The 16,656-nt window shown below is 39.3% G+C and overlaps 2 protein-coding genes across 2 annotated transcripts in view; one reads left to right on the forward strand and one right to left on the reverse strand.

Annotated features, from left to right (window-relative positions):
* LOC129005179 (protein-tyrosine sulfotransferase-like) overlaps positions 1 to 16,656 on the reverse strand; it is a 94,441-nt gene that overhangs the window by 36,381 nt on the left and 41,404 nt on the right. The gene's annotated exons all lie outside the window — the stretch shown is intronic.
* Positions 14,201 to 15,673, forward strand: LOC129005203 (uncharacterized). The gene is made up of 2 exons (XM_054434039.1): positions 14,201 to 14,660; positions 15,383 to 15,673. Exons 1-2 carry the CDS (start codon positions 14,214 to 14,216, stop codon positions 15,458 to 15,460), a joined length of 525 nt encoding a protein of 174 aa, XP_054290014.1. The 5' UTR covers positions 14,201 to 14,213; the 3' UTR covers positions 15,461 to 15,673.

A 16,656-nucleotide genomic window follows, 5' to 3' on the forward strand; every position in this document is an offset into this window, starting at 1 on the left:
GTGTTGTGCTTCACCCCAAACAAACTTGGTGCCCTTCTTCCGAAGCTCATTGAGCGGAGCCGCCAACTCAGCCACATTGGGGATGAAGCGCCGGTAGAAACCCACCATGCCGATGAAACGGGCAATGCCTTTGACATCTCTGGGAGGAGGAAACTCCCTGATAGCCTGGGTTCTAGCCGGATCGATACAGACACCTCGTGAAGATACTAGATGACCTAGGAAAGAAATCTCAGCCTGAGCAAAACTAACTTTCTCAGGATTTACGGTAAGGCCAGCCCTAAGCAACCTATTCATGACTTCCTCAAGATGAACCAGATGGTCTTCAAAGCTCTCACTGTACACCAAAAGATCGTCAAGATAGTTGAACACGAATTTGAACTTGACGTCATGGAAGATGGAGTCCAGAAGTCTGGTGAGGGTCTGGGCCCCCACAGCTAGGCCCATGGGAACACGTGTGAACTGGTACAAGTTCCACGGAACGCAGAAGGCAGTGAGAGGTCGAGATTCAGGTTTCAAGGGAATCTGATGGTAAGCCTGGTTCAAATCAAAGACGGAAAAATACTTGGCCTTACCGAACCAATCGAACGCAGAGTGCAAATCAGGGAGAGGGACAGAGTCAATTTCAATCTGAGCATTCAACTTGCGATAATCTAGAACCATTCGAGACTTGCCATTTGGCTTTGGAACTAGAAAAGCTGGACTTGCGTAACTTGAGCGAGAAGGCTCAATTACCCCATTTTCAAGAAGCTCATTGATGATTCCACGGAGTGTATCCATCTTGGGTGGAGCAAGTTTGTAAGGATGAGAACGAACTGGACGGGTGTCAGTCAAACGGATTTCGTACTCCAAAAGATTGGTGACTCCAAGCTTTGGCGTCAGCACCTCAGGAAAACGAGAACACAAGGTTCCGATTGCTTCAGCCTCCCCAGGAGTCAGATGCCCTAAAGGATCAACTTTTGGTTTGCTGGGTGTCTCAGGCTCGACCACAGCTGCACCATCCACAATTTCATCCGCAAAAGGAATGAGCACCCGTCTTGCGAAACGAAAGAAGCACTGGCCTCTGCCTAAATCCAAAATCAGGCCACAATGCTTGATGAAATCCGCTCCCAAAATGACAGGAATGCAAAGGTCCTTGGCTACCCAAAAACTCCAAACCCAAGAAAAATGTTCAATCTTGAATTTCAAACGGGCTTCATAGATGATTGGAAGTGGGGATTTCGATGCAGTCCAGCAGATGTGGGTACTTCGCTCAACTTGCTTGATTAGCCCAGAAGATTTTAGATTTTCAAACAGGGAAAGGGAAATGAGACAACGGGCTGACCCAGAATCCACAAGGGCCTTCTGCACCGTTTTACCTAAGAAGATGTTGAGTCGTGGGCAAGTTGAGCGCGCCGCTTTCACTCCCATGCATGCAAGCTCCCTCATACCCCGCGACAGAGGCTCCCCGAACCCAGCACTCCCAGAAGGGGCAGTACTCACAGAAACCAAATTCTTACTGACTTTCTCCAAAACAGCTTTCTCACAGGGCGGTTTAGGCAAACTTTCCCCTTGCGAGCTACTCAGGTTTTTGGACAAAGTCACAAGATCAACCCTCTGACGACACTCTCGTCTCATGTGACCTGGTTGACCACAACCAAAGCAAACAATAGGATGCCTCTGTCTCTGCGGTGTTTCAGGACCTTGACCCACGGAAGCTACAACGGGATGGAGAACAGTCTGGGGAAGATGCCCCGGAACATGCTCCCTCTGAAAATCAGCGTCTTGAACGCTCCGTGAAAGGATGACCAGCCTATCCAGGTCTGCAAAAGAAGAAGGCTTCGGAGCAAAAATCAGTCTGGACCGCTCCTCAGGCTTCAACCCCTGCAAGACAATGTCCACCAGTTGGTTTTCAGGGATGCCCAGCCGTAGGACACGCCACACGCCACGAATGTCACCCACATACTGACTGAGAGTTTCGTCAAACTTTTGAGGTCGAAACACTCTCTCAACTTTCAATCTCTCCATGACCCTGAAGGGGACAAAGAGCTCAAGTACTTCACTGTGAAAATTGTCAAAATTTACTCCCCGTTTCAAACAGTCTAACAATTTGTCACCAAGAGGTCTCAGGCAGAGTGGAACCAGCAGTTCCAACACTACTGAGTCCTCCATGCCTGGGAACTCCTTCAGGTGCAACACCTTTCCCAAAAACTCTAACAAAGGTTCCACCTCTAAACCATCAACCGGGCGAATGTCGCTTAAAACCCCAGCAATGGGATTGGGCAGTGGAGCAAACAAACCCATTTTGCTTTCAGTCAGTCGACCTACCTACAAAACACACACAAAAAATTTTACAACGAACAATTCACAAAATTAACTAACTAAAGGCTCTGGACTGAAATGCCTACAGTCAGATGAGGTCCCAAACAGAAGAACCTGCCCATACACACCGCCTAAGCCACCAAAAACAAAAACACGGGCTTACACTCACCACATACACACATACATACATACACTAAACGACAACACCTAACATTTGTGTGATGAGGTAAACACACACACAATTTCAATTTTGGGTTTGGGTTTGGCCATGCTTTAGACACTCTTGCTCCCAAAGGATGCAAGTCATTAACCAGATTCCACCCGGTGACTCGGCCAAGGGCGAGCTCCTAATAAAAAACTTCAACAGTGTGCTTACCCCACCACGACAACATTTCTTCAAAAAATTCCTAAGACTGCCAGACCAGCATCACCCAAAAATCAAATCCATCCACGGCCCTTCAAAACAAATCAGAACGTGGACAGTGATCGGATCTCTAAGTATCCAAGTCGTGAAACCGAAGTTTCACGACAAGGCACCCAGGACGCAACCAAAAAACCACGCTCTGCTACCATCTGAGCCGACCCCTCGCACCGCCCCCAGACAAACAACAAAAACTACTAAACTAACCAGAAAAACTTGTGGTTTGACCACACAAAGCTTGGCCAAAGGCCCAACAAAACTCTGTTCAATTCCAGCCTCAGAAATGGGTCTAGCGCCTTGAAAAACAAGTAATTGGTAATTAAAAGTAATTCCAATGCACAGAAGGTGCTTAATACTTGTCTTTCACTAGCCAAAACCCACTCAAAGCCTGCTCAACATGTGGCTGAAGGCCAAAACTAATTCAGAAACATTCTAACCTAAACAAATCAAAATATCAAACAACTTACTCATCTGACGTTTGCGAAACACTTAAACCATGACTTGAGTCTACGAAGAACGGATGAACAAAATTAACAGTGACATTAAAGGATTAACACTGTTATTCATCGAAGATAAACAAGTCTTTACAAATCAACAATCGCCGGCCTTCTGGTGAAAATGTGACAGAAGGCGGACATTGACTCTGGGTTGCAGGTTTGCTGCCCGACCCAAACCGACTGAGTTCCGGCGCAAAGCCAGTACTCACACTATAAAAAAACTGAGGCGTGACATTGGTGGGACGCTTGGTGGGCATGTCACGGCTCAGTTTTCAACTATTCTTCAGAGCACAAAAAACAAATAAATTCAGATGTTGAAGTGTTATTATTTGCTTAATTGTTACGGAGATATTACAAAATACTGTATTTTGAAATTCCCATGTTATTCTTATGGAGACGTAAAAATGATTAAGTTTGCTCGTTTATATGTACCTATTTGATCAAATTTCAAAAAAATATTTATCTTATTACATTTCCAGTAAAAAAAACCTAAGTACTCGTTAAACCAATTTAATTTAAATAGGGCAGGGAATAAATATGGCCTAAAAGGAAGTAAAAATCCAATTAGGCAAGTGGAAATTCGCTTAGTCTGCAGGTTTGCTGCGGCGGGGGTATTTGTATTGTATTTTAACATTACATATTTATTTGCAAATTAAGATGCACTTATTGTAATATTAAAATATTCATGTGTAAAAAAAAGTAATTCTGTAGTACGCTTAAAATCACATATAAAATTGTTTTAAAATGTATCCACGTTGTTTTGACAGCTCTTGTTACAAGAGATTACAACATCCGCTTCAAGTTGCAAATCAGATTTGAGGGATTTGGAGGATTACTGCCTCGAGAGATATCAAACACCTTGTGATTTTGACAAATAATCTCTTCATAAATTTGTGATATTGACAATTACTTTGTTACTATTACAATAAACAATAACTTTTTATTGGCCATAGTATAATCAATAAAGAGTCTATAATCAATAAAATTGTATAACGACTAGAGGGCCCATGCTGCAATCTTGAAATAAATATCATATTCGAGAAATAATCAAGTTTATGGTTTTTGATTGAGTATGTAATACAGTATCTTTAACTTAACTGATTTAAACTATCAATAGCGCAAATTAAATCCTATAATTTACTGATTAGGCCTATTATGAGTCTAAAACATATAAAAACATAAACCATTCTGGAGCTGTTGATTTTTGATAATAGAAAAACATTTTTAAAAACTGTTTTTATGTTGGGTTTTCACCTTGCGTTTGCTTGAAACTAGTCCGATTTGAACAACTAATAGGTAGCTTAAATGAAACCGGTATTTCACTGATGGTTCTTTTACCAAAATGTATAGGATTATATAATTATAACTGGTGAAATACATCATAAATTGGAGTCAAAATTCGAAAATAAATCAAATGTATGGTTTTTATTCCAGTAGTACAGTAGATAAATATGGCCGATGCTTGTTGTGAAATCTGTGCGTGCATACCTTCAATTTGAGACCTTAATTATGAAAATCAAGGTAAATAAAACCCATGTTTTTGTATATATGAGATTACTACGATTATTATCAAAACCCTACCCTAACTCAAGTGTAAGAAAGAGTAGGAATAATTTTATGTGACGTGGATTTCTACGACGAAATCTTTAAAATGCATATCTTAATTTGATGCGTCATTTTAACACATGCTATTTTATTGAGTACTGAGAGTTTACCTAAAAACCGACTAGTAATACTTCAATCATCATGTTAATAGTTCGATCCTGAAAAGGTAGGTGGTTTTAAAATGGTTCGAAACTGGAACCAAATGTCCTGGCTCGATTAACGAATTATTCTGGCTGTAGGCCTTAGAAACAGCTGATCTGATTTACGAGGTATCATCGCCGTCATTCCCGATTATTCTGCTCAATAAATTGTCCCCACCAGGAAAGTAATGACCCCGCAAACTACTAGCATTAATACATTTTTTAATGCATTCATACATACCTTGCTTTGGTCCTTTGATCCCTGGATATCCGTGATAGTATATTTGTATGTGTTAAAATGGTTAGTTTACGTTATTCCAAATTTAATGAGTACAAAAATACTATTTCTTTTAAATTTCTGATAGAGTATTCAAGAACAATTTTGTAAATGCATCTCGCCGATTATAGGTTTCTGAACAATTTACTTCCCTAGCTTCGCAAGGAATAAACATCATTCAACAATTTGAGTTTTAAGAAGATTCGTAAGACATTCAATTTACAAATCTTATACCTTGTTAAAACTGTAAATACACCCGGTGCGTCAAGAAGCTACAAAGCTGACTTTTCAGTGGCGGTGTCTGTCACAGTTCCGTAACTGTGATAAATCACCGTGACACGACACCTGTCGCGGTCACTGTCACTGGAGCGGAAACTTGCTGTTAACTGTCGATAGTCAACTGGTACAGAGTCAGAGGAAAAAACTGAAAAATGTATACAAGGTAAATATAAACACGGTGGAGGCCAATCAATGTTCACAGTAAAAAAATAATATTTAAACAATGAAACCCCATGGGACACAGCCATGGATTGGTATCCAAACGGGAACAGTCTTGTAGAGCGTACAGTAACCGTTAAGTTATCAATTTTCAGCTATTTTTGTGCAATGATTTAGCGTGATGAAAAGCTGACAGACAAGCATCGTCTTAATTTTATATTTTATGGATAAATTGCGTTCTATAATTATTAAATCTTTGAATAAAATCACTCGCAAATTGAAAAATGAATGACAATGTAAGTGTCTAATGTCATTACTTACAAAACGGTTGGCTAAACTATCGTCGAATGCCTTCGCCAAACAAGATTGTAAGTGACATAACGTAAACTTTTCAGGAATCATCAAAACTTTAATTTTTTTGTAAATAGCTATGACCTATTTGCATGAACAACGTTGAAAGTTAAAACTATACGTGATAGTTTTATAACGTCGATTCGTTACTGTTCTCTGTCAGTAAACTAGGCCTACAATACCTTGGGGGTTATCCAGAATAAGGGAAACAACGCTTTCCAAACTCGGATATTTTTGTCGAATTTGTTGGAACTAAATTGAAGTCATTATGTAAAGTGTATATTTTTCCTTTTTCTATTTCCAGGAAATGGGTTAATTGTTTTATACTCAAACCATTACCAAACCTAATTTTCAGGCATTGAATTTAGGAAAATGTTCTGAAGAAAAAGAAGCCTGTAGAACTAAGATTCCCCAAGTTAACGTTATCGTTGAACCGTGTACAAATTTCCACGAGCTGATGACCCGGTGCGCTCCCCCCCCCCCTCCCCCCCCGTGGTGTAGTGAGCCTGTGGCGAGATGGCACCAGGATGTTACCAGTTTCGTAACATTGAACCTTCGGAGCCGCGGATGCAGTGCTGGAGCGCCGAGGGTCACTTTCACATTCACCTACAGTTCTCGGGTGTCTACTGTCTAGGTCAAGATCCAGTGTCCACAGTCTCTGTGGTGAAGGGGTGTCTATAATAGTATTCGGTGGTAACATATCATCACATAAATATCGCGATGTTGAGATGAGTGTAAAACTATAACTCATCTTGTAACCTAAATAATTAAGTTTGTTGGGATATAATGTATGAAAATAAACGATATCAGCATTCTGACACATTCTTTCTCCCATAAGTTTGTCAACAACCTTTATCATGTGTAAGCGGTGAGAGTAAATATACGGAATTGGGATTAGTACAACTTTGTTCAGAATTTAAAGGACTACATACAAAATTTTATCAAAATCGTTCGGGACAGTTTTGTGAAAATCCGATTTTCCGTTATTTTATGGGGTTTTATGGGAAAATAACATTATTTACAATAACTTTTGAACCGTAGTTTTTACAGAAATGGGATTTGTACCATTTTGTTTAGAATATAAAGGACTATAACATACCAAATTTTTATCAAAATCGTTCGGGCCGTTTTTGTGAAAATCCAATTTTTCCGTTATTTTATGGGGTTTTATGGGAAAATTCCCATTAAAAATTATTTTTTTTTTATGAAAAAACTATTACAACTTTAAGGACCATAATACACTATGTTAAATTAAAAACGGATTTTTTCTAAAATCCTATTTTTCGTTATTTTATGGGGTTTTTATGGGAAAATAACATAATTTGCCATAACTTTTGAACCGTAATTTTTACAGAAATGGGATTTGTACCATTCTGTTCAGAATTTAAAGGGCTAAAACATACTAAATTTTTATCAAAATCGTTCGGGCCATTTTCGAGAAAATTCGATTTTTCCGGTTTTTTAAGGGTTTTTATGGGAAAATCCCCATTAAAAATCAAAATTTCAAAAAAATGAAAAAAACGCCTGGAGATACCATGGATTAAAGCCTACATACCAAATTTCATTGAAATCGGACTACAGGTGCAGTCCCTAGCTCTGTACACATCCAGACACACAGACACAGACACACATCCCCGGTTACAAATCTTTGTCGGGACACCTGTATAAAACACAGTTGTCGGGACTTTTGAACCAAACAGCATTATGTACCCACTGCTGTTCGTGCATTAACTACGTAAAGGTAGATTTTCTTTACACTCCATTTAAATGTCAAAACCCTTAAAACTGACTGTCGGGATGTCCCGACAAACATACAAGTGTGTTAATAGCCCCGACAGTAGTAAAAGTGTGTTTGTCTGCCCGACAAACATATAAATGAAGAACTTGACACTTTCTGTGTGAACCAACTGCAGATGAGTCATTCCAACGTTGCCACGTCGCCTGGTTTCTCAGCGCCAAGGCTACGCATCCCCCGCGCGCTTTCATGAGTGGACTGCCGGCCTCACGTTGCATTCTATTTCGCAACGTTCACGATCAACCCCCTCCCCCAACGTCCTTGAATACGTCATAGATGTGTTTTTGCTTAACGCTTATCGACATGCAGCATCTTTGATTGCTGTCTATATTATATGTTAGGAAAAAATTTATGTTTAAAATCGTTCTGTTAAGTTTCATTTTATACATGTACAGGGTGTCCCATAATTAAACAGCAAAACTCCTGGAAATTGTTTTATGTGTCAAAACAAGGTGAAAATCAAGAATAATTTTTTTTCCAAAATCGCTTTGTTGGCCAGATATCGACTATTTTGTATTTGTTTTTAAACATTTGTAGCTTTGGCGTTTTTAACCGATGTTTGTGAAACTTGGTATGTACGTTAAGGTAAACAAGACCAGTCTGAGATAAAAACACTCATCTTGATTCGACGAAAAATTATAAAATGGTGGTCATTTTAATTTTTAAAACTTGAATTACTCAAAAATGGCAAATTGTATAAATAGATGTCATGAATACTTATATTTAGCATTATTAATTTCCTATCAAATAATACGAAGTACAAAAATTTGGAATAAGAAATGGCTTAAATATAACGATTTTTAGTGGTAAAATGGAACCAAGAGGAATATTTTTGCCTTTTTAACCTAAATAAAGTATTCTTGGCATTTTTCATAAAATTTCCCGTTTTTGAGTAATTTAAGTTTAAAAAATTAAAATAGCCACCATTTTGAAATTTTTAGTTGAATCAAGATGATTTGTTTTTCTAACACTAGTCTTGTTTACCTTAAAGTAAATACCAAGTTTCATAAAGATCGGTTAAAAAACGTCAAAGAAAACAAATGTTTAAAGAATGCCGGAAGAAAGTAATTATGAAAGCATAGGTCAATGCACATCAGCTTGAAGTTCTTTATTAGTAGAATACACTTCCGCAATAACTAGGGTGGTCTGCCGTTACACTTTAGACGCATAAATGAGCGAAGCATTATTTAAAGAATGACAATGGCTAAAACACCTGACAACCTACAATATGTTCCCTAACAAATTCACCGTTTGTTTGCCCGATATTATTTAAGTTCTAAAGAATGATAAATTTATCTGATAGCCTAGTTTATTTATTTAGTTAAGAATAAGAATAAGAATTGATAAAAGATTAGACATGTGTATTTGACATTTCGTTTAAACGGTCAAGAGCTTCTTTCTTCTTTGCCCAAGATCTGTGTCTGTTAATTTACATCAATAATTTTAGTACATCTAATTCATGTTGGAATTGATTAGCTAACTGCCTATCATTATCAGCTTCTTCCGCCACTGCTTCGTCTGGTTCTTCTTGTTCACGACGCCACTCTCCTACAATATTTGCATTATTGGTGCGACGACCAATATTACGACGTGGCCTTTGAGGCATGCTCAAAACAAATATAGCAAAACTGTTACTTCCATTTATAAACTGTTACATTCCAACTTTAACCTAAGATGAAAGTAAACATTGAAATCTAAACAAAACAGTTACAAACAGTTAACATATGTTTATCTTATTTAAATGAAACGAGATAAACCCATATGTCATGAAACCAATATAATTTTTCTTTCAACTTACATTAAAATAACAAGCGAAATTGCGTGACCCGTAAAATAAAATCCAGAAGGAAATTTGCGAATATTTTTACCAAAACATAGTGCTCAGTATTCTTTAGTTGTTGGCCAAATTTTTATATCAATTGGTCAAGCCATTACACTCTGATTCTCTTACAAATAAGTTACAAAGTGAGGGAAATTGAGCTTCGCTCAATTATTTTGGGCTCAAAATAACAGCAAGGTAAAATAATGACAGTCGGTCAAAGATAAAAAAATGTCCTGTATTTGAGCAAGACAACAGTCCTTTAGCTTATTTAAATTACAAAATTGCAGTATACAGTAGACCCGTCTTACCCGACCCTAATGGGACCGGACCTAAGTCGGATAACGCAAAATGTTGGTTAAAACTGGCAATCCCATTATTTCGAAGCTGTAATTACATTATGAATATCAATGAATACAATGAATTTATTTGGCCAATCAACAACAACATTGTTACAGGCTATGTCAATGTACAAGCATGATGTACAAGCATAAAATAAAATAAATATCAAGACTTAAAAATCAAACCAAGCAAAAATCTATCAAAACCAACCATGTGAAAAAAAATATGTTCAAGACCATGCACAAAAATATACAAACAAATGCAGTTCATGCAAAATGCATGCACTATGCAAAAACAGCAAACAGGCGGTTCAGAGGAAAACTTAACTAAATACAGTTTCAAAAAACTCTTTGAATTTGAAAAAAGGATTTTCTATCAGCCAATCAAATATTGCGGTTTGGAAGTTCTTTCTTTCCAGATTTCTCACATGACCAGGAAGTGACCTCGCCTTTTATCAGTCCTGGACCGAGGAATGACAAGCTTAGAACTAAACCTAGTGTCATGATTGTGCACTGAACTGGTTACATGTAAATCATTCATGCTGTTCTTAATACTAACAAGGCATTGGAATATTTACATATTTACAACTGTCAGGATTCTTTGTCTCTTAAAAAAGGGCTTACTGTGTTCTTTATAGTGAGCATGACAGAGAATCCTTACTGCCTTCTTTTGCAGTCGCAGGATCTTTTCGACATTGGGTGAATGGCCCCACAAAATTAACCCATAGGATATGTGAGGTTGGAAAAATGCAAAGAAGGACATTCTAAGGGTACTCTGTGGCAATTGGTCACTTAGACGTCTTAAAAGATGTACTACTCTACTTAGTTTAGTACAGACTTCGCTTATGTGGTCTTTCCAATTGAGACAGGGGTCAAGGGTTATACCAAGGAGTTTGACAGGCTCTTGGAAAGGAACAATCTGGGAATCACATAGGCTAAATGTTATGCACTGTGTTTTCTCATTATTGAGCACTAATTTATTGTCAACAAACCAATTTGAGGCTGACTCAAAAATCTTCTTAACAGACAGCTCTGCTTGTTCACGGGTCGCTTTACATGATATAAGGGAAGTATCATCTGCATAAAACATGCAATTACCTTCAAGTCTGGTATAGAGGTCATTGATTGTTACTAAAAATAACAGAGGTCCCATAATGGAACCTTGCGGAACCCCGTGTCTTACAGCTAATGGTTTAGATGTAATACCATTCCAACTTACATCCTGTTGGCGATCACTGAGGTAGGATTTGACCAATCTCAGAGCACTGCCTTCTAGGCCATATTTTCCCAATTTCAGGAGCAAAATTTCATGTGACACGCAATCAAAAGCGCGAGAGTGGTCACAAAGTATTACGGAGGTAGATTTCTTAGACTCAAAAGCATCAACAATTAATTGTACAATAGAATCAAAAGCCAATATAGTGGATTTGGCTTTCCTGAAGCCAAATTGACCAGGCACCAGAAGGCTGTGTGCTTCAAGGTGGTCGTACAATTGAGCAAACATAATAGCTTCAAACAGTTTAGAAAATACAGGAATCAACGATATTGGTCGATAACTTGCAACATTGTCACGGGACCCTTTTTTATAGACAGGCACAGTTCTAGAGACTTTTAATGGAGCAGGAAAAATACCTACTAAAAAGCATACATTAACCAAATGGGCTAGTATAGGTGCCAGTGCCCACACAATGTGTTTCAAAAGATTATGTGTCATGCCATACACATCTTTGAGTTTAAAGCCCATTACAGCATTAATAATGTCTTGGACCGATACATGTTTCCATTCAAAAGTAGGTGCACCATCATGTATGCTTGACAGGATCACAGGAGAGGATTGCGTTATTATTTATATAGTAAACTACACTTACCCCCTTTGTTTGAATTGATAGAAAAATCACAAATAAACACAAAACACGGTTAAGTCAAATACTTTAAGTGGTATAAATTATACTTGAAGGCAAGAGTCAATAGAAAAAGCTTATTTTAATAACTTTGGTACTCTAGGCTAATATTACAGCCAGATATATTACCTAAGCCTAATATTACAGAGAGTGGGGGTAATGGCGGACGTGATCGACGTTACTGTGTGCCCGGTCTGTAAAAATAAATGTAAAGACGAGGATAAATCGCTATTGTGTGATGGTTATTGCGGAATTTGGCATCATGCAAGTTGTGTGAGGATTACAGTTAAAAAAATCAACGACATTCGCAAAGTTAAAGAGAGTGTCAGCTGGTTTTGTGCCGACTGTGACCTGAAGATAAAGGACCATATTGCTGAAACTAAAATCGTAACTGTGAGACGAGGTGAGCTTAATCTAATTGAAGGAAGCATTGATAAATTAGAAGCAAATTTGACTAGAAAATTAAACTTGTTGTTTAATCAGAGTATCAAAACCAATGTTGGAATCAAGAAGCTTTTGTCTCTAAATTATGTAAAGGAAAATTCTGAAAACAAGGCAGACATCTTGGATATTGATAACAGTTTAAGCATAACCAACGAAAGTGAACCTGTTGCAACAAACACAAGTGAATCAAACCAACAAAAATCCCCATTGGTTGAGAGGATAGCTAACGAAATACAAGAGGCAGCTGAGGGTGTTCAAATTGAATCCGAAGTGTTCACAGCAGAAAAAAGGTGCAGTCGCAGTCAGGCCAAAAAAAGGTTATCGTCTGTGGAGAGAAGGAGAAAAGAAAAGGAAGTAGTTGATGTAAATGAAGAAGAAGACGTGAGCCCAAGCGCAAATGACGACGATAAGAACAAAGATGGTGGCCATGTTTCTAATGCTCAACGAAGTGTAGCGTCAAGTGAAAATAAGCCTCTTAAGACTTACTCAAGTGTTGTAAATAATCTCCCAACTCAAAGAAACCGTATTTCCTCACGGAATATAAATACAGTAGTCCCAAATCAAGTGAAAAATAGGAGGAGTGTCATTATCGGCTCCGGTATAGTAGAGAACAACCTGAAATCAGCGTGCAGAAGATCTCAACTATTTGTCTCTCGTGTGTCCCCTAATACATCGTGTGAAGATTTACTAGCCTACTTGTCACGTAAAGGCATAGCTGACAGAGAGTGTTTGGAATTGAAATCAAGGTTTTTAACGTATAAATCATTTAAAGTGAGTGTTCCAGAGGAGTTTGAAAACGAAGTGCTCGAGCCTAAATTTTGGCCTGCTGGTGTGTTGGTGAGAGAATTCTTGCCAAGTAAAGGACCCCGGAGCCAAAAAAGCCAAAATAGATCTTTTTTAGGCCGAACCATATACAAGACACTGCAAACATAGACCCATCCATTGTCGTTGGTGATTTTAGGCTTGGTAGTAAACTTAGTGTGCCTGAAAAAACAGTTACAAGCCTAACGGAAGTGAAAATTGTATCACTCAACGTTCAATGTCTTAGAAATAAATGTGACCTCATATCTGTCTTTATTGATGAGGTAAGTTGCGATTTTTTGTGTATTGCTGAACATTGGTTAGAGGACAGTGAACATGATTTTTATAGGACTATGAATAACCTAACACTTGTAAATATCTACTGCCGTAAAACTCATAAAAACGGTGGCACTGCTATCTATGCATCTAACATTTTCAGGCCTAACTGTAAACCAATAGACTTAAGTGATTTTTGTGAAGAACTTGTTTTTGAAGCCACGGCTATAGAAATATTAAGTACTAAGACAATATTGTTGTCAGTCTACAGATCTCCTGCCAGTGACTTTAGAGTTTTCCTTTCCCAACTTGAACTGTGTCTCGATCACATATCTAAATCTGACAAAAACAGCATAGTTATCTGTGGCGACTTTAATGTGCACTTAGAGAAACCCTCACCCGAGGAGTTTGCCTTTGTGAATCTTCTTCGCAGCTTTGGACTTTACATTCCCACGAGGCTTCCAACACGAGGGGAGGCTTGTCTGGATGCTGTAGCAACCAATTACAACTCTTGGGACATTGAGGCGGAGGTGGTAAGGCCTCATATTGCTGACCACGACGGTGCGGTGGTACTCACAGTCAAGACTACTAAGGTAAGCCCTTCCTCCTCATGGATAGACAAATACTCTGTTGTTAAGCGAACAATAAACATGGATCTGCTTCCCTTGCTTAGGAGTGAATTATCTGCTATAAACTGGAACTTCCTGAAAGCAATTTCTGACCCCAAACTTGCTTTTGCAGCTTTTACTGAGACTTTTTGTGATAAATTTAACAATGTATTTCCACCTAAAATTAGTCGGCCCAAGCCAATGTCTAGTTCTCCCGGTAAAAACCACAAAGGCACCAAAGGTTCAAAGGATTGGTACACCCCTGACCTGGGTAGGCTACGACAGCTCATGCTACTTGTTCATGATCATTTTAAGGGCGCAACAGATGACAATATCAGGCAGAGATATTACTTACTTTACTGTAGAATTAAGTGTGACTATGGTGTTAAGGTCAGGGATGCAAAGAGGAAGTTTAATGCAGATAAAATCCTCAACGCTCCCAACCCTTGCAAGGCTGCATGGGACATTGTGAATGATTGCAGGTCTCCTTGTCCTGGCCCTGAAGTTCTGGCCACCCCTGATGATTTCAACACATATTTTCTAAATGTAGCAGATGAACTCATCACAAATATACCCGTGTTGCAGACAGACCCCCTGGATTCGGTTAAGGATCTCACCCAAACACACAACTTTAACTGCTGGACGAAGGTGAGTGTCAATGAAATTATCTCTACCGTTAAGAAATTCAAAGCCTCGGCAAGTCAAGATGTAAATGGAGTGTCAACTAATATCTTAAAATCTGTAATAGACTTAATTGCACCACCCCTCACAGATCTGATCAATCTTTGCCTAGCTAAGGGTATGTTTCCTGATAATTTAAAAATAGCCCGGACGATACCCATCTACAAGAAAGGGGACCCTTCACTCCTGTCCAACTTCAGACCGATATCTATCCTCCCATCTTTCTCCAAGGTGATAGAGACCGTTATGAAGAAACAACTCATAGCCTACTTGGAAGGTAATGCCATTCTGACGGAAGCCCAACACGGATTCAGAGGTAAACACTCGACCACTTCTGCACTTTTAAGCCTTGTTGACGTTATTTCCAGTGCTTTTGAGGAGGGTGAGTCTGTCCTGCTAAGTTTGTGCGACTTGAGCAAGGCATTCGATGTCGTAAACCACAAAATCCTTCTTGATAAACTGAGTAGGTATGGGGTGGGTGGCACAGTCCTTGGCTCACTGACTGAATACCTGAGTGACCGCAAGCAGTATGTTACTCTGAGAGGTGCCTCTTCCAGCGTTGGCAGCATACCTCACGGCGTGCCGCAGGGCTCGGTGCTGGGGCCAGTGCTCTTCACTATCATGATTAATGACCTCTCACTTAACAACCGTACTCTACTGTTTGCTGATGATACTACTCTGTTCTCTAGAGGGAAAGACCTAGAGGATCTCCGTGGAGAAGCTACTGTCCTACTGGAAGAAGCGAAGAGCTGGTTTGCCGTCAATAGGCTCAAGGTGAATGAGAACAAGACACAGACCATCCTGTGTACCCTCAAACCTGTTGTGGAAGATGAGGCTGTGAAACTCCTGGGCTTCTGGCTTGACCCCAGGTTAAATTGGAAGCATCACATAGACAAGGTATGTGTTAGGCTATCTAGAGTTACTTACCTACTAAGAAGACTTCGTTCTACTTTAAGTCAACCCTCTCTGCTGATGGTCTATCACGCCCTCTTCCACAGGCATGTGTCGTACGGCCTTGTCCTATGGGGCCATTCTACAGCAGCCCATGACATCCTACTGCTCCAGAAGAAAGCCATGAGGATAGTGTCATCTGCTGGCTACAAGCAGCACTGCCGCCCTATATTCATCCGGCATAGGGTGCTTACTGTATTCAGCCAGTATATCCTCGACATCCTTGTACTACTCAAGGACAAGGTGGGACTCTTTGGCAGGAGGGAGGAGGTCCACACCCACAATACCCGCAGAGCCCCAGACCTTGACATGCCTCGGTGCCGACTTGCACAGACAATGAGGAGTTACCCGCGTTCGGCAATTAGGGTATTCAACACCTTGCCTAAACGAGTGCGTGACATGGACCTGCCAGACTTTAAGAGGGAGATACGTGAGGGACTGCTGAATAGGCCATTGTACGCCTTGCATGAGTTGGAGAGTGAACCACTTTTTTTAACGTGACACGTCCGCCACAAAAGTAGTAGTAAAAGTATATTTAGACATTTTTTAATGGTTTTATAGTGTTTATATGTAAATAGTAACATGACGCAATCTATCCGACATGTCGGTCAACGATGTAGAAGACAAGTATTCAAGTAAGTATTCAAGTATTAATTTATGATTTAGAAATCTTTCGTAATACAGTACAGAACTTATTGTCGAAATTGAAGAAACTAGACACCATTTTGTTACGACGCACAGGATGATTTATGGCCTCTCACTGGAGGCTCCAGTCACAGAAACTATCTTGACCTTGGAGTTGTTAGCCTTCATCCCCTGCCCTCCATACAAGTTGATTTTTTCGTTTACTCTAGCGATCAGTTACTTAGCTATAAAAACTGTAACACAATCTATGATTTTGCCGCACAAATGACAAATCAGATGTGCTTGTGCTTGATAACAAACTGGCAACATGCAATATTTTTGGGATGAATACCAAAAAAACTATTCTTAGGCACATCCTGTGCCTGTT

This window comes from Macrosteles quadrilineatus, unplaced genomic scaffold (assembly GCF_028750875.1).
Source record: "Macrosteles quadrilineatus isolate MER2022 unplaced genomic scaffold, UCM_ALF_1.0 Scaffold_1__1_contigs__length_201487025, whole genome shotgun sequence".
In the NCBI taxonomy this organism is placed as follows: Eukaryota; Metazoa; Arthropoda; class Insecta; order Hemiptera; family Cicadellidae; genus Macrosteles; species Macrosteles quadrilineatus.